Raw genomic sequence first — 20,074 nt, forward strand, 5'->3', positions numbered from 1 at the left:
ATAGGAATGGCATGACTCCAAACATATAATATTGTGCTTTTGATAATTAATTTTTTCTACAATAGTAGTACAATAGCATTAAAAATTAAAGTGATAAAGTCCAGGCTGTAAAATATACTCAAACTATAGAAGTCACTGAGTTGGAGGCCGCCCCAGCAAGCATTTCTCCACAGTGGGGCTTAGGCTGCCTACATAGTCAACATGTGCATCGCAAGCCACGCATGCAACGCACTTCCTTTCATTGTCAACACAATGAACGCAAGTGAGCGGGGCAACACTTAACAATGCGCAATAGAGGTAGCTCTGAGTCAGGGACAGTCTGGATGTCAAACTGGGTCATATTCAGATCAAAATGACCACTGAAGAAGAGTGTATTCAGATGTTTGTTGCACTGGACATTTTAAGGGTAGGAATACCATGGTAACTCGCCCAGTTCATGGGAGAATAATCACGTACACAGTCAATAATGTTCGACGATGATGATGATGGTGATGTATGGTATTACACATGTTGCTGCATTGTGTATCCAAAAAATGGGCAACACATTTTGAAATGCAAGCATGCATCATGACAGCCAATGTGTCTCGATTCGCTGCAATGCGTTCATGTCTGTGTTCCCATCTGCATTTGCATCTGCGCTCGCATCCACGTGCCCTTGCGTTGACTATGAAACAACCCTAAATCATCTCCACATTATATTAATGTGATGAGAGCTTCAGTTCAAGTAGTATATGACAATACAAATATCCTTCAGTGTCCTACCTTTGCCTTTTATATTTTGCAGAGATTTCAGAGCTTGGACTTTTCCATTTTTACTGCTTCAAAGAAGTTAAATCAGTCCTTCTACTTTTACTACAGATACACAATTATCTGTGCTTCTAGTGGAGAAAACGTGGACATTTGAGATGACTATTACATGGGAACAAGATTTGGTTTTTATTTCCAAGTATTTGTGCAAGAAATGAGTAACTGAGTGAATGATCGGGATAAACATGACAGCCTCTACACCAAGGGAGCAGCAGTGTGCAGTGTGTAAGTGGTTTTGACAATACCAGAAACATGCCCAGACCTTCAGCTCAGGCAATCGACAGCTGACCAGCGACAGTTCCCAACATGCCCTTCAGCCAGCCCATTCCTTCTAATCTCTTACTCTAACTCACTCCCCCACCCCTAATCACACACAATTCATAGCAGCCCAGCAAAATGCATACACAACATGGAGGCTTTCATTTATAAAACCTCATAAAGGAGGTGTTTAAGCTGAAGTGCCTTCATGTTTATCTTGTTCCTGTGTGGGCGGGTTTTGTGAGGGACATTTGCCAGAAGGCAGTGAGGTAGAATGTAGAGTGATATTCAACAAAGGAAGGTTAGGTAGGGTAAGTGAGGTGAGTGAGGCATGGCGCAACATCTGTCATGTTGTATTGTGTGTACAATGACGTTTTGTGTTGAACTGCAGCTAAGAGTCATGTCTGGAAAACAGTAACATGCATTGTATTTTAAAAAGTGTACTGATTTTTAATTCACTTTGTTTCATGCCTCACTCCATGTTCAGTCTTTACCATAACTTGAGCACAGTTTTCTGTCAGTTGGCTGCTAGCCTCCAGGTTTTGTTTTACTGTGTTGTCAGAGCCATTTAGTCTGTGTGATGTATGATGTGACTCTGAATATAGCTGTGGAATCACAGTTTAACTTGGCTGCCACAATGCTGGATTTATGGAAATATGGGTGGAGTTGGAGAAGAACAAGGGATGAAACTAGGATTCCATGACAAATGCCCTAGAACTTGCTCAAACACTGACCACATCAGCGTGATATTAAATGCCATCAAGTAATTCATACTATTTACCTGCTTAATAAGTGTTAACACATACAATTGTGTTTGATAACAGTGATGTAAAAATTGTGCCATGTATAAACAGATTGATTCACGTCAATCACAGCAGCCACACACTTAATTATGCAGAGCATTCGGTGCATGTAAAAATAATCCCCTCTCATGACAGAGGAGTATATGAACGATACAGACAAAAACGTTTTTACACCAGGCAGGAAACATGTTTATTTCTGCTGTAAAATTGACCACTTTAACATAGGAGTCTATGGGATGATTCCATGACAAATGCCCACAAGACAAATGCCCACAAGACAAATGCTCACAACCTTAATGAAAAAAGAGACAAATGCCCACAATTTGTAGTATGGCATTATTCCAATGGGGGAACTATATGAGGCATACAAATACTAACCCCTAACCCTAACAATGTATATAATTTTGTTACTTTAGTTGCTAATAAAATATTATGAAATAAAGTGGGCATTTGTCTCATTTTTCATTAAGGTTGTGGGCATTTGTCTTGTGGGCATATGTCTGCACACCCTATGGGGATTGACTGCCTTTTTGAGCAAGGCTCCAGTAGACATTTAAGATACTGCAGTGTTTGAGACTTCAGCATCACTTTTCAGCCCAGGAGATTATGGAGTTAGATCAGTCTCATAAGCAACACATGCACACAGGATTTGCAAATGTATATTGGGATTTATATATAAATGTCTCTCAACACAAAATTATTTTTCAATCTCCATGAGTGTAAAAAATAATACAAATGCAAATTTAAAAAAGTTAACAAATGAATTTCTGATGCACGTACAAATATTACTTGCTTTACATATATATAATTGATGCACACACAAATATTAATTGTTTTAAATATATATAATGGAAATCCACAAATATCTCTATTTAAAAGTATTTGCAATTTTCATCTAAATCATATATGTATGGTGTGAGATTTATTCACAAACTATTGAATCTGCATTTGCAAACTGCTTGCGTTTTGTGAATTTCACTGCATTGTGTGAATCTTTTTGAGACTCCCCTGCCATGTCTCAATCCACAAATGCATTTTTTTTAAACAGGGAAGGATCTGTAGCCTTTTCAGATGTCTCCCTCCTTTCAGCCAATCACAAGAATGTACCCCACGTGGAGGTGGGATGTACTTTTCAGCCAACCATATGAACGCATCAACACAGCGCTATATATGTCTGCTAGAGCCACAGATAGGTTGTTGTTCATCATGACCGTGGTGTCCGGTGGTGATGATGAGCAAAGTGTAAGTGACACATTATACAGGTTTACTTAGTTCTGAAATGTGCATGTAGTTAATTGGTTTAATTGTGTATCTAGCAACATAAGTTAGCAAACTATAATAGCGTCAACCATAGATATATATAATAAACGTTGCGTACAGCCTCTCAGCATCCGTTGATGGAGCCCCCATCTTGGTACGTGGTAGTGCTCCTTTTAAATGAATGAACGTCAGTCGGGGCCAAGGTACAGAATTAAATCACCATAGATCGGCAATTTTGAGAAGCGAAGTTTTATGTCTTCATTCATTACAAAGGTCAGACCTATATTTACGACCGAACCACGAGTAAAATAATAGACAAAAGTGTTTTTTGTCAATATAGTCAATATAGCCTACTTTACGTTGAAAATGTAATGCACATATAGGCAATTCTTCCATCCCAAATACACTACAGGCTTACTACATGCAGAAAATAGGCCAGTGATGTTAGCTGCCAACAGAAGACCCTGACAATCCGTCAGTCATCATAAGCCCAGCATACACATAGACATCTTGTATAGGTTTGTAGAGAACTTTAGACAATGAATTAACTATACAATACATACAGCTGGCAGTAGAGGCATTTTCGCATCTCTGGCATCTTTGCGATTCTGACCGTCCATAGATATTATTTTGAATGGAAGAACGGCCTATATGTGCTTTACATTTTCAACATAAAGTAGACTATATTGACAAAAAACAATTTTCTCTATCATTTTACCTGTGGCTTAGTTGTAAATACAGGTCTGACATTTGTAACGAATGAAGACATAAAACATTGCTTCTCCAATTTGCCGATTAATTCTGCGTAGACCTTGGCAATGACTGACATTCATTCATTTAAAAGGAGTGCAACCCATACCAAGATGGCGGCTCTATTGCCACTTTCGTTCCCACAGACCACAGTGTCAATGCAAAATTTATTACATATATCTATGAATGTCAGCTAGCAGCATAAGCTAGCGGGCTATGCTAATAAGGTTAGGTTAACAACCTCCAATTAAGTTGAAGATATAGTAAATATAATGACTGTTTGACAGGGTCTGTTGCCTCAAGCCGAGGTAGCAGCTTGGACTTTTGTTGAGTGATTGGCCCGGGAGCTGTCTTCCGCCTCAACCAGATCTACACAGAGCATATCAGTCAGGGCTGAAGGCAGTGCTACAGTGCCTGTTAATGACGGCAGGGTGAGACAGGCCATGAAAAGGTGATTAATTGTATTTATGCTGCTAAAAAATACACTTACGGTGTCCCATATTCTTATTAAAGCTGTGTATGACTTTCGTCACCAATTTTTCATCAAATCTGTAAAACCCGAGTCATAGCCTAAGTATTATGAATCCGTAAGTCTTTCTGTGATCACGCACTTGAACCTCTTCCCTCACGGTGAACAATTTCAAAGCGTACTCCACCATAAACAATCCTTTTGTTTAGCAACAGAGCCGGTATGTCACTTCGGCATTTTTGGAAATTTGTTGCGACGAGCATTATGGAAGCGGAGCTCCACGCAGCTGTAGTAGCCAGAGACAATGAAGCCATTTCCGTGTTTGTTGCCGCTGCAGCCATAATACGGTTGTGTGGAGCTCCCACAATGCATGTTGCGACAAATTTCCGAAAATGCCAGAGTGTCCTACTGGCTCTGTTTGTAAACAAATGGATTGTTTATAGTGGAATACGCTTTGGAATTGTTCACGCTGAGGGAAGAGATTCAGGTGCGTAATTACGGAAAGACTTATGGATTTGTGATACTTAGGCTATGACTCGGGCTTTACAGATTTTCTGAAAAATTGGTGACGAAAGTCATACACAGCTTTAAGCATTTAATATTGATTTCTGTAACACTGCAAGCACTGTGGTTATATCTGTAATGAATAATTTTTGTGTATTTTATACTTTTCTTAAATCATTTATAATATCAATTCTTTACAATTAAGTAAACAAAACAACAACAAAAACTTTCTGGTTTCGATTACAAATCTTTGTGTCATTCCCATATCAGGCAGTTTCCCAGTATGTTCAGCATGTACACAGTAGCACTGCCTCCAGCCCTGACTGATGTGCTCTGTGTAGATGTGGTTGGGGCAGAACGCAGCTCCCGGGCCAATAACTAGACAAAAGTCCTCAGGTTGAAGCAACAGACCCTGTCAAACAGTCAATATATTTACTATAACTTCAACTTAATCACAAGATGTTAACTTAACCTTATTAGCATAGTCTGCTAGCTGACGCTATTATAGCTCACTAGCTTATCTTATATTATTATCTTATATTATAGCTCACTAGCCTATCCTGCACAATCAAACCGACTAACTACATGCGCATTGCAGAACTAAGTAAACCTGTATCATGTTTCACTTCCACTTCGCACATCATCACCACCGGATGCCATGTTCATCAGAGGCGATTTCTCATAGACTGCAAGGGAAGCTCAGCTTCTCCTAAAATTACAAAAATTAAATGGTTAAACAGGTACAGTTGTGTTGACATTTCATTGACTACAAATGTGTTAAAACACGTTCATCTCAAAGACAAGTTCATTCAGAATCAACTTTATCACAAATCAATGGACTCGATGTTGTTCACTTCTCATACATTCCCGTTGTGCTGTTTTCTCATACGACCTATGGTCAATGCATTTGCCCGTAGAAGCCCGGTGTCCATGGACTTCAATGGGATTGAGTGGAACAGTTTTTTTCATTGCCTCAAAACTGGACGGTAATTGGATAAATGCCACGATGTTGTCCCGCCCCCGGACGCTCGGCATCTCTCGGGGTGAATGGAGCTGTGGGCGGACCTCAGCAGGGCTGGACGCCAGGCTTCCACGTGTTGATTGGAGGATCAGTCAAAAGGCTGAATCCTGTTTGATTGACAGCTATTTTGAGATCTACTCCTTCACTTGACAGAGTTCAGTTTAATACTGTCGCGCATTCTGCTTGTGAAATGGAGAGAGAAACCACTACGAAATTACTTGTTCATTTCTTGCACTGTAAATAAAACACACTCATTGTACTTCCTTGTTTCAATTTAACATAATTTCACCGTTTTCTTGTTTAGTTGGTATGATAAGGTCACTGACCATTTTTTAAAAAGGCACGGAGGGCTGAATTTATGTTTAAATAACTTGACTTTTTTTTTTTTTTTTTGTAAGCCGACAATGAGCTTCCCCTCTCTGAAAGACGAGCAGCCGCCACTGATGTTCATGATGAGTGACAATCCATCTGTGGCTCTGGCAGGCATATATAGCGTTCATGACATTGTGATATGAGCAAAGCAGAATAAACACCATACCAATGAAAAATAAAAAAATAAAAAAATAAAAACAGCTCAGTTCTAAAGCAGAGTAGTGTGTGCTCAGTTTTATACTGACCTATAGATATACTAGTGTTAAGTTTTAATGTATGTTGTTCAGAATTTCAGGTCAATGCAGCAGAAAACCCAAAAGTAGATTTTCCAGTTCAAGTGTTTGCCTGAGGATCCTTGAGCATCAGCCAATCTCTGGAGTATTCTGAATAATGACTGTATGATCAGTTTAATGAACAGGTGATATATGGTTGCGTGTTAACTTTTGAGGCTTTGTAGATAAATTGAGACCAATGCCTGTAATGTGTTACTGTTAAAGCAGGCCATTCAACTGTTAAATATATAATGTAGTGATTGGTGGAGTAACATGTTATATAAGTGTTATGTTGTGACCATAAAGAGGAGTTTAAAACCATGAATAAATGTTCTTGTGTTGTTTAATAAGTTTCTTTTCTAATTTAATCTATTCTGACTTCCACAACATTAAACTACAAAAAAAGGACAAAATATAAACTAAATCAGAAAAATCAGTTTGGTGTGCTTTTGTCTTGCTGCATTGTTGCTTTGTTATATGGTTTATTTCACTCACCTGTGACTCTCTGTGTTTTCTGCTGTAGGTGGCTCCAACAGCTTGGTTGTGACTGTGCTGGTTTGTGCTGGCACCAGGACCTGCACCAGCCAAACTGGAAGAGATGGTCTGTGGCAGATATTCCTCATGATAATAATTTTGAACTAAAACACATCAGCTCCTTCACTCCCTGCAATACTGAAAGAACAGTCTGATGATCTTTAAGCCTTTTTTGCAGTTTTTAATGATGTATTTTTTAATAGACTTCCCTTTGTGAACCGTATATGACCTGGGATTCAAACATACATATTTAACTGTCACTCTGCTCCCACTAAACACCAGTTTAATAGGACTTCCTTCAGGCACTGAAAGACCAACATTTTAAGGTGTGAAATTAACAGCACCATCTTTGAAAACTTGTTACTGTGAGCACTCCATAGCAGTTGCCACCATATGTCATGGCATCTATTGGAGCCAGGATGGCTGTGGCACCAGACTCTCCGAACTCATCTCTGAGGTCCAGGAATACTGTGACGACGGACGGCGACTCGTTTGTGAGCACAGCCAGCCTTCCGTGCAGCCACTTCCTGTCTGCCAACATCATCAATGTTGGTAAGTGTATACCTTTGTGACCTAACCTGTGGAAAGTGAAATGTGTTTGTTTCATTGATGGGAGTGCATGTCAACATGCTAGGTATGCGACACTGTATGCCTGAGAAAGATGTTGTGTCACTTGTGACTTGAACCACATGGAGATCTTGGGTGATATTGAGGTTGCTGGCTGAAGACAGTATGATGGTCTTTATGCAATGTAATGTTCCTGGTTGTTTTTTTCTTTTTTTTTTTTACCAGCAAAACAGAAACTTCAGAGTGTGGTTTTCACTTATGTTGTTCTGTGAATATTAACTCAAACCCTTTATTTTTTCATGAACACGTTTGAAAATCTGGGTGGCATGTTAGTGAAGATGGTCCTGTGTTCATGCACTAAACTTGGGGTTAACCAAAGGTGCAGACTTAATGGAAATGTATCTATTGTTGCTTCATTGTGCACATGGTAGGTTTTCAGACTCATTTATTTTTTGAACTGCTTAACCCTCTGGAGAGTGGAGGGTCACATGGTACCGGTGCCTATCCCTTCCACCATTGGGTGAAGGCAGGGTACACCCTGGATGTGTTGCCACTTCATCATTCATGTATATGTCACTGTAGAGATTGAAATCCAGTAGGATTCATAATCCTACTAGGACAGATAGGAATTTGATAGGAATTTTAGTTTGTCCTAGGACAAACTAAAATTCCTATCTGTCCTAGTAGGATTACAAATCCTACTAGAACAGATTGAAATTTTAGTTTGTCCTAGGACAAACTGAAATCCTACAAAAAATTAGGATCTGAAGATTAACCCTAACCCTAACCCCCCAACCCCCCCCCCCCCCCCCCAACCCCCCCTAACCCTAACCCCTAACTCTAACCCTAACCCCCTAACCCCTAACCCTAACCCTAACCCTAACCCTAGGACAGATAGGATTTCAGTTTGCCTAGTCCTAGTAGTAATCCTACTAGGACAGATTGAAATTTTAGTTTGTCCTAGGTCAAAGTAAAATTCCTATCTGTCCTAGTAGGATTACGAATCCTACTGGGTTTCAATCTCTACTGTGATATATACACAAACAACCATTCACTCTCACATTCACATCTATGGGCAATTTAGAGTAACCGGTTAATTTATAACTTGTTATCTCTGCTTGACTTCATAACAGTCTGAGGCCAACATTATCAGATCCACAGTATCCACACTTCTACTTCCAAGTCCAACACAAGCATGTATGTTTTGTCCAAGTGTTGGCAGTTGTTTTAGTGTTGTTTGTCTGTCTGGAGATATTTTGTAAAATGAAAGCTGCGTGGAAGCGCAGCCAGAGTATTAATTCCTGGTGTCAGCAATAGAGAGTGAGAACATGGGACAAATTAGTCAAATCATTTCTTGCTCAATAATCACTTGTTTTCTTGTAGTGTTACACACAGTTAACTCAGATAGGTTCTGATCAATGCCCTCTGAACCCACGACTGATGGGAACAACAGCAGCATTCTTCAGACAGGTGTCAAGTAATTTTAATTTTACACTAAATGTACAAAATTGTGTTGTCAGATGACTTTGGCAGTGTTGTACTACTAGCATACTGAGTCTGACATGGTAGTTATTTGTAGGTTGTACACGACAAGCCTAATTCAAAAGGTAAAATTACAAGTTGCATACAGATTTCACCGGAACTGTAGTCATCTTTATCACAGATATTGACTGTATGACGAGATGCATCTGTGGCCCATGGGTTTATAATAATTGTCAGAAGGAATGGAGGCATCGTCATGATAAGCATCCACATGTCTCAGTGGCTTGCGGCTTATGTGTGCATGCATTATGTATCTGCACTTATTAACTGTTCACACAAACTCACCTCCTAGCAGAAGAGTTTTGCCTGCGGTAAGAGTACATCACCCTCGAAGGCAAAAGGAAGATGCAGCTTTTGGTGTCAGCCGAAGACATTAGTTGGCTTTCCATCCAAATGTTTAGCCACATTTTTATTTTCAGAAAGTCTACACTTATTTTTCCATCCACTATGTTATGTGAACATTGAAGGATAGTTCATAGACCATCATCATCATCATCATCGCCACCATAATCATACTTTCAGTGCCCACATGCAAAAAAATGATTAGCTTGATGATTTGACAAAACAATTACAAGTTTTTAAGATTAAAGTTACACATAGATGAGAAAGATATTCAAATCTCTAAAGTAATACATTTCTGAGAAAAAGTTTGAATATTCTCTGAAGTTAATGGCGTGTGCATTTAAAAGAAAAAAACTCACATGCATATTCTTAGGTCAAAGTGGTAATTTCCAAGAAAAAATCAAAATGAAAAAGAACACATTCTCTTTAAATTATAAAGGTTTTTTTTTTGTTACTCTGCCTCAGTCTAAATACATTTTCAAGGTACAGGTACCTTGTTACCAAATGCTGGTTAAATTTAAGTTGTTAACCAATGGTGACTATTTTGACAGTTTGGGAAACAATGTGTATGTATGAGGGGGCTTCAAAAAGTTGGTGGAAAAAAGAGAGTTGGAAAAAAAAACCAGTTTAATTTATGATGTATGTATTTTCCAACATATGCTCCATCTAGGTCAATACAGTTCTCTAAGTGTTGATTCCTTTGCTTTCATTTTCTCTAAATCCTACAGGTAGTATTTCTGCATTGAGCAGCAGGTTTCTAGGTCAGACAATTCCAACTTGAGTCCAAAATACCATTAGACCAAGGAAAAAGATTAACTGCAGGCAAATGTGGCCCAAATCCGATTTTTTTTTACCAAATGTGACCTGTATCCGATCTGTTAAACACACAAAGAAACAGCACAAATTCGATTTTTTCAAATCTGACCCAGGCCACTTTCATATGTGGATACCACATAGTTGATAGGTAGGTACACCGTATATGATGATAGCGTTATGTGCTCTTGCACTCGAGTGTACTGTAGTGGCGTCATTTTGAGAAAGCGTTGTAGCTTCCCTTCCACATTGGAAGGTGGCAGTAATGCTGGTATCGGCTGGTTATAAAGATGAAACTCCACTGGGCAGAGTTGTTTCCGTGGTTTCGATATCTTTCGGCAGGCATTTCCTGTTTTTGAACAACAATAGTGGCTGAGTACTTTAACAGCCAGTTAGCATCACTTGCTGAACTAAGCAATAAATTCAGTCTTCCAAATTGTCTCTTTTTTGCTACCTCCAAACCAGACACTATATCAAGGAGAATTGACCACATTTTGCTTCTGCCTCCACCACACATGCTTTTCTTGAGACCCTCCTGCTCCCTCCAGACTCCAAACAGTTAATATCAAAATTTGTGGGTCCTTTTACTATTCCAGTTTTCTCAGATTCTACTGTATTAGGGAAGCCTGGGCTAAAGACTTGAGCTCTGAAATACCTGCAAAACTTTGGGAGGAGGCACTGTCTTGGGTCCGTTGTTGCTCTGTTAACTCACATTATAGGTTATAATTCAGTATTGAATTATAACCCAGTATTGCCCAGATTGCATTACTTTAAAATGAAGCTAAATTGTATTTTCTCGTCAGTGTCTCCTGATAGTGTCAAGTGTCATATTGCTCAGGGTTTACTAGCGCATCTTTTCTGGTTCTGCCCTAAACCGCACAATTTTTGGTCAGCTGTATTTGAGCAGTTAGTTAGTTAGTTAGTTAGTTAGTTAGTTAGTTAGTTAGATAGATAGATAGATAGATAGATAGATAGATAGATAGATAGATAGATAGATAGATAGATAGATAGATAGATAGATAGATAGATAGATAGATACTTTATTCATCCCATAGGGAAATTTACAGCTTCCAGCAGTATCCACAAACTTCAAAACAAACAGTAGTAAACACAATAGTAAGAACACAGTTGTAAAAAGAAAAAGAAAACACTTAAACTTTCCACAAGGAGTCAGTGCAAAAGGAGACTGTTGTGCTTAGAGTCAGTGCAATGAATGAGTCTGTGCAAAGGATAAAGTGCAATGTAAACAATGCAATGTAAAGTGTGTAAGTCCTACAGTCCAGGGGCATGAGGAGTGTTCGTATTAACTACTACTGCTACTTAACCCCCCCTGCCCCCCGAGTAGAGTTAAAGAGCCGGATGGCCTGGGGGAGGAAAGACCTCCTCAGTCTGTCAGTGGAGCAGGACAGTGACAGCAGCCGCTCACTGAAACTGCTCCTCTGCCTGCAGATGGTGCTGTGCAGTGGATGTTGTGGATTGTCCATTATTGACAGGAGCCTGCTCAGCGCCCGTCGCTCTGCCACAGATGTTAGGCTGTCCAGATCCGAGCCCACAACCAAGCCTGCCTTTCTCACCAGTTTGTCCAGATGTGAGACGTCCCTCTTCTTGATGCTGCTTCCCCAGCACACTGCCCCATAGAACCATAGAAGAGGGCACTCGCCACCACAGTCTGGTAGAACATCTGCATAGTTTTTTGCAGACATTGAAGGATGCTAGCCTCCTGAGAAAGTACAGATGGCTCTGTCCTTTCCTGCACAAAGCATCAGTGTTAGCAGTCCAGTCCAGTCTGTCATCCAACTGCACCCCCAGGTATCTGTACGATTGCACCATTTCCACACAGACACCTTTGATGGTCACAGGCTCCAGTTGAGGCTTTGACCTCCTGAAGTCCACCACCATCTCCTTGGTCTTGGCAGTGTTTAGGTGCAGGTGGTTCGAGTTGCACCACGCGACGAAGTCCAGGATCAATTTCCTGTACTCCTCTTCCTGTCCCTTCCTAATACAGCCCATGATCGCAGTGTCGTCCGCGAACTTTTACACATGGCAGGACTCTGAGTTATATTTAAAGTCCAACGTGTATAGGGTGAACAGAACAGGAGAGAGCACAGTCCCCTGCGGTGCTCCAGTGCTGCTGACCACCATGTCAGACCTGCAGTCCCCCAGTCGTACGTACTGAGGCCTGCCTGTCAGATAGTCTGTGATCCAGGCCACCAAGTGTGAGTCCACTCCCATCTCTGTCAGTTTGACTCTGAGTAGCAGAGGCTGGATAGTGTTGAAGGTGCTGGAGAAGTTCAAAAATCCAGGTGAGAGAGGGATTGGTGTAGCATGTAGACTAAAGCGTCCTCCACTCCCACCTTCTCCTGGCATGCAAACTGCAGAGGGTCGAGGGCATGACGGACCTGTAGCCTCAGGTGGTGGAGCAGCACCTGCTCCATAGTCTTCATCACATGTGACGTCAGGGCGACCGGCCTGTAGTCGTGTAGCTCTCCAGTTGCAGTTGTCCAAAGCTTACTCTTGAGTCATTCAGCCCAACTGTGACCTGGCCATCCTTGGATACTCTGCCAAGATTTTTGATCTTCTGCATGATACGCAGGTCGCTCTGCACCTAGGGATGGTGGTGGCTAAGAAACGTATTCTCCTAATCTGGAAGTCTACCACTCCACCCTCCTTTGCTCATTGACTCAGAGAGATATTATCAGTTATTCAAATGGAAGACTGTGCCTGTACAAACCCAATGAACAGAACAGATATGAGATAATATGGGGATCCTTCCGAGCTCAATGTCAAGTGCAATACCTGACTCAACTTTTCACATGGTACTTGCTTTAATTTTCATACTGCAACTATGTTATTTCTATATGTCTATTTATGTAGTTTATAACTGTCTGGCAGTCTCTATGTTTGTATGTTTCTTTGTTGTGGCGTATTTTGTACAGTTTTTGTAAAGTTAAAAACTATAAATAAAGTATTAAAAAAAAAACAATACCAGCCGACATAGAGCAGTGTCTTCACAAGCTCATAGAAGTCAATGAAGATATTGTTCTTTTAAAAGTATTACAGCGCTACTGACGGAGAAAGAGGCAACAAAGGAGATTGGCCGTGTAACTGCTGAACGAACAGACAAGGACAAAAGTGAAGTAAGTAATGAACAAAAACAAATGAACTATATATGGTGGAACCCCACAACATTTATTGCTGTATAGTCCCAGCGTCACATGATCATAAATTGGCCAACCAGGAGGGGGGTTGTCTGCATTGCCGTGCCACGTAGTTACAGTCTGGAAGAGGTACACATCAAGGCTGTGTGGGCCGAAGCGGGCTGTCCAAAGTGATGTCATAGGTAGTGACATATAGCATCCGCGCAAACATAAATCCAACTTTATGTTCACCCACACTGTTTAAGCCACTGTGCGGCTGCAACCTTGTTTACTCTATTTCCACAAGCTTCACTTTGTTTGCATTTTGATCATTTGGAAAATGGGGCAAAAGAAGACAAGCTACATGAATTGGACAGTTGACAAGGTTCATTTAGCATATTTGTCTAGCTCTTACAAGTGCGTTGCAATAATCAGTCTGTCCATCTGAAAAAAATACACTCAAAACAGACTGGACCTTATCCAAAGTATTTGCCAGATATGCTCAAAAGAAATTCAGCAGGGCTTTGAGGTGCAGTGGGAACATAAACCACACAGATTACCGTGAATTATTTTACACAGGCAAATCAATTCCTGGTTATTAAAGTTCCTGGTAATATTGGCAGAAATGGGCTCTTGGCATTCTGCAGACTTCAAAGTTTGTGTTGGGTGTCACTAGAAGATGTGATATCATTTAAACCCCTGCACTCAGTCAAGTCCCTTTTGTGGAAACCAACAACTTCACTTCAGCTACTAGCAGTAACATCAGTAATGGCTGCACTTAGTGTTTCCTACACCACACAGCAAAAGTTTCTGTTAAAATCAAAAAATGTAATTAGCAATGCTGAAGTGATCTTGTCTTATGCTCACTCTCCTGTAGCTGAAAAAGTTGGAATTTCCCTAAAGTCCTAAATGAAAGAAAATCCTTTAAGCAGACTGAGACAGACAGTAAAGACTTCTAGGCAGATGGAGTGAATGCATGAGGGATGAATAGGGAAGGGAAGCTGCAGGTGTTTGAAGTGAGCTGGAAAACAGTTGTTGTGTTTACCTAAAGCCCAAAGCCTCCAGTTTAGTCTCAGCAGAATTCAGTTGCAATTTTAGAAGCTGTGTTCTGTCCCACAGAGGATGAGGAGCAGTCAATCAAAATGCTACCTCCCTGTGTGTTGGATGGATAATACATACGATATGAGAAAGGTTTGGTTGGAAGGTTGATATTTACCTTGTTAAAATAAATGTTTTTATTACTTAATCCAAGTAATATCATTTTAATGCATTTGATTACTTTGAAATTGTTATATGACTGAATTCATAGCTGGACAAATTTCCTCATGTGCCACACAGTTTTTTAATGTTTACAGAATTTTCACAAACCTTAACACTGTAGAGTAGCATTAGTACCATTATTGCTGTTTTAAAGGGAAAATAGCCAAGTCGTCTGAGTGACAATGGCTTCTCATTATAAGTACTATGACTCTGTATCACCTATAGTCATGAGCTCTGGATAATGACCGAAAGAATGACGCCTCCCAAGGGAGATGTTTCGGGCATGTGCATCCGAGAGGAGACCTCGGGGCCAACCCGAGACACGCTGGAGGGATTATATCTCTCAGCTGGCCTGGGAAGGTCTTGGGATTCCCCCGGAAGAGCTGGTGGAAGTGGCTGGGGAGAGGGCTGTCTGGGCTTCTTTGCTGAGGCTGCCCCCACAACCCGATAAAGCGGATGAAGATGAGTATGAATACGGACTCTGTATATTTATTAGTACTTACTACTACGACTACTTATGTACATAACAAATAAATTATTTATTTTACCATGTTGAAAAAGACAGTTTTGCATAAATAACTTACCCTGTCACCTCATAACAATGAACTACAGTGAAATGTGGAGTTTAATGAAATTTGAGAGTGTGAATATAACTTTTTAAACCAAACCCATCATTTGTATTAATTTTCTTTAAATCCCAGAAACTGCTCTCATTTAGAAATACTGGTGACAGGAAGTACCGTTATTGCACAGACATCAGCTTTCTAGTACAGAGCAGGTAGTGACAGCATAGTGTTACCATTGATGGAAATAATGGCAGAGCTACAAAAGCACAACCTGAGTAATAGATTTATTTTAGTATCTATGGATGTAGTGCCCCTTAATATTGTCAAAGTAGCACAATGTAAACATAGTGTGACTGTAGCTATGAGTGAAGCAGCTTTGTGGAGGACAAAACTTAAAACTGGCTCTAACTAGGCTCTAATATCTACTTTATTTATCAAGATAGAGCCTACTTGAAAATTTGCTCTGATATGAAATACTTAAAGTTGTCCTATGTCACAACATGATTATATACATATTTGTGCAGCAATAATCCTGGACTGTTTCCTCTCACCGCCCAAAGACATGCACCTTAATAGGTTCATTGGTCAATCTAAATAGCCCTAGATGTGAATGTGAGAGTGAGCGTTTAGATCAACATGTGTGTAGTACTGTTGGACTTTGATCCTGATCCTGGACTGTCCAAATATAATAATATAATATAAAACCTTTACAGTGGCAACTGAAAATTGCAGACCATGATCTTTGAAGGGCTTTATAGGAATCTGCTGCAGTCCTGGAAGAGTTTTATGAGAGATTTATTTTGGAATGCCACGCAAGCAGGAAAGCAGCAGGGAAGAAGAATCCATCAGCAATGTTCCATACACATATATGTAACAGATTTATATGGTGTTAGTGAACTTTAAGCTCAGTGCACATTGTGCACAGTTACAGTAATGTAAAGGGAAAAATATAATAAAAGCATTTGTTAAAAGACCAAATACATGGGACAATATCACTATAAGGTGCCTTTGGTATTCCCAAGCAGAATCTAACTGTCACCATGAACACACTGCAAAATAATGAAATTCTGGTGTTTATGAATGGGCAAACACTCACACATATGTCAGTACAATTTTAAACCTCTTATGATTTTATTATTTTGTACAATGTACATGATTTGTGCATGTCCCTCATACTGCCCTTGTAACTTTTCTGAGGTTGATAAGTGTTTAAATGAAAAATAAATAAATAAATAAATAAATAAATAGTTGTTAGATGTTGTCATTATGCTCAAGATTCTTTTGATAGAACAACTCATTTTGATAATTTATTTTTTGTTTTCATAATAATATTTAACATTCTACATGTGTCCTTCAAATTGCTGTCCACCCTGTAACTTTGGGGGAATTGCCCCTTTAATAATCTAGTTCATGCAATTGCTGATGTCATTATCATTATCGTCATACAGGGTGGGGAAGCAAAATTTACAATGAACATTTAGTTGTTTTTTCTCAGCAGGCACTACGTCAATTGTTTTGAAACCAAACATATATTGATGTCATAATCATACCTAACACTATTATCCATACCTTTTCAGAAACTTTTGCCCATATGAGTAATCAGGAAAGCAAACGTCAAAGAGTGTGTGATTTGCTGAATGCACTCGTCACACCAAAGGAGATTTCAAAAATAGTTTGAGTGTCCATAAAGACTGTTTATAATGGAAAGAAGAGAATGACTATGAGCAAAACTATTACGAGAAAGTCTGGAAGATACTATTAAAGAAGAATGGGAGAAGTTGTCACCCCAATATTCGAGGAACACTTGCGCAAGTTTCAGGAAGCATGTGAAAGCAGTTATTGAGAAAGAAGGAGGACACATAGAATAAAAACATTTTCTATTATGTCAATTTTCTTGTGGCAAATAAATTCTCATGACTTTCAATAAACTAATTGGTCATACACTGTCTTTCAATCCCTGCCTCAAAATATTGTAAATTTTGTTTCCCCACCCTGTATTGAGTGTCTTCATTGGAGGTAATTTAGGAGAGCATTTAGTATTTACATTTACATTTCAAAATTTTCATCATTTTGTGTTTGTACTTACATGTGGTCAAGCTTAGCAGGTCCATCCTGTCACCACAAAATATAATTTAATATAAAACCTTTCAGAAATTCAAAATACAGTATGTTTGTTGAACATTACACAGTCCACTTCAAAGATGACCTACTTTGTCAACTCAAAGTCCAACATGTGGTCATTAAACACTAACTTTATCCAAAACTGTCCACCCTGTCTCTTATTTTTACATGTATTTGTTGATGACAGGGGGGACATATTTTATGGTCTGCTTGTAATTTGTCTGCATACAAAAAAATTATTAAAAATGTAGGAGCTTGACCAACATGCATTTCTAACACCCTACTACTTAACACATTGAAGTTAAGTAGAAAATGTCAAGTTTTTTTGGGGGGGGGGTGGGGGGGCATTTTAAAGTCTAAAAGGCACCTATTAACAACCACAGAGATAGTCAGAAATTTACATTTTTATCTCAGCTTTAGTAGTATTTGCAGTTGTACATAGGAGTTACTGAGCCTTTTTAACAACATTTTAGGCTGCATAAAGATGTGAAACTAATGGGACTGGGGCTTGACTTGTATTTCATCTCTCATCATCATATCATATCGCATCATATCAGGCTGGTGGCAGGTGTTTTCAGTTCTGTTTTCAAGCCAAAGTCAGAGTAGTTTCAGCTCTTATCAGTTGACACGCAATGTTACTGCTGTTAAGTTATGCTGCTATGTTATTGCTATTGTTTCTGGGAAATTGTACAAAAAATTGGTTTTATTTGTGAATTAGAGATAGGAATTATGGCTCTTTGAAGGGAACTCGATCTTGAGGAGTTGTTCCTTTCAAAGAGCCGTTCAAAAGACTGGCTCATTGTTGTATTTATTTATTTATTAGAAGTCAACCAGGAGGTGACTCATTTTTATCAAGGAAACAATCACTGGTAGCAGTTTTAAGATAAGATTTGGATCAGAATAATTCAAACTTACACATCCCACCAATATATACACTATTGGTGAGAATTATTCTGAAATATTGGTTATAATTTCATTTGGCTTGTCTTTTCATTTTAAACATTCCATAAGGTGGTGCCATATCCCCATGCTTTGACAGTGATATCACTATTTTGAATTTTCCCACTTTGTGGCACAATAAAAACTATGCAGGCTACAGATCATTTCCATGCAGAACAAGTTTACTGTATAATTTTCCACATAAGAACATTTTAACAATACAGAAAACAAAGCAAAAAAGCAATATCTATCTATCTATCTATCTATCTATCTATCTATCTATCTATCTATCTATCTATCTATCTATCTATCTATCTATCTATCTATCTATCTATCTATCTATCTATCTATCTAGTCAGCAGTCCTAAAGGTCTAGTCCTTAAGGATTAATGATATTTTGCAATGAAACACAGGTTGAAGTTCATTTTAATTTTTACCATCACTGCAGTCTCTATAGATTTGTAATGTAATATGTCAATGGATTATCCTAGCATCCTATGTCTACTTGAGAAGAAAAAGTATATCAACAACAAAACTATTGTCAAGAATAGAACAAATTCTCCTGTGGTAAATATTGATTCATCATTCCGTGCTTCCAGAAAATGAAAGAAAGAAGGGTAAAGTTATTAGAACAATGTATCTCAGCGGCATCCAGCTGAAATCAAAACATCCAGTAGTTTAACCCTCCTCTCCAGATGAATAATTATATACAATCATGCATGCATTTTGCTAGATGAATGCAGTCCTTTAAAGTTTTTTTTGCACTATATAAAACGTTCTCTATGATTTTTTGTAATATGTTTTTGCACAAAATAACCAGTCCATAAAATGCATCTGATCTTGAACACTTCCCTGTAGTCATTCAGGTTGCTTTGGCAGAAATGCAAAATCATTCATAAACTCATTAAATACAAAAAGCAGGGGACATGGTGTCCTACTCAGAGTAGCAGGAGTTAAGGTTAGGGTTAGGGTTAGATATTTCCATATTTGTGGTCAGCTCAAAGCCTGGAAAAGTAAAACTGTAGCTCAATTTGTGTGCTAAATCTAAAATGATGGGTTTTTTGTCGAGGCTTTTTGTACATCTTTGAGCACTTGTATCAAACCTGAAAATGTGAGGAAAATTAGACAGTAATTGTCTAAGTTATCACAACTTCCTATTTCACTCTTAAACAGTGAAATTTATGACATTGCCACAGCAATGGCTTTTATAACAATATTTAGCTACTTTCTAATTACTTGTGGAAAATATGAGACAGATTGGATAAAGTACATTAGAGATCTAACAACTTATTGTTTCATGGCCAAACATCAGAATTTGCAAGACCACTGAAATTTGCTGCACAGACTTTGATGAACAGCATTCAAAGTTTGTACAGCATTTTGATAACTTTTCATCATAATAGTCAGTAGATGGCACTGACTGAATTTGATGTCAACTGAATAAAACATGTAGGAGGAACTGATTTAATACAACATGCGTAAATTGCCAAAAAGCACACAAAATCAAAAATAGCTGAAAAACTGCTGTTGGGTTGAGGTCATATGAAGCTGTGTTGTTGCTACTGAAGTAAAGGGATTTGTGATATGTGATTTCCTTGTAAAGCTAATGAATTTGTGATTCCCTCTTACAAGTGATTTTTCAGGCCAGTTCAGCCTATTAAAGTTGTTGTATTTTATAGACTGAATATGATGTACATTAAGATATCCAAAAGCCCCTTAAGTTGTTTGTGTGTCAGT

The 20,074-nt window shown here is 38.9% G+C and overlaps 1 protein-coding gene across 1 annotated transcript in view; it reads left to right on the forward strand.

Annotated features, from left to right (window-relative positions):
* The first annotated feature begins 7,212 nt into the window (after positions 1-7,212).
* The window catches only part of plch2a (phospholipase C, eta 2a), a 273,662-nt gene continuing 260,800 nt past the window's right edge, over positions 7,213-20,074 (forward strand). The window contains exon 1 of the mRNA XM_030139859.1: positions 7,213-7,602. Within this exon, the coding sequence (XP_029995719.1) occupies positions 7,449-7,602 (154 nt within the window). The 5' untranslated portion in view covers positions 7,213-7,448. The remainder of the gene's footprint in view (positions 7,603-20,074) is intronic.

The sequence above is a fragment of the Sphaeramia orbicularis genome, chromosome 7 (genome assembly GCF_902148855.1).
Source record: "Sphaeramia orbicularis chromosome 7, fSphaOr1.1, whole genome shotgun sequence".
NCBI classification, from domain to species: domain Eukaryota; kingdom Metazoa; phylum Chordata; class Actinopteri; order Kurtiformes; family Apogonidae; genus Sphaeramia; species Sphaeramia orbicularis.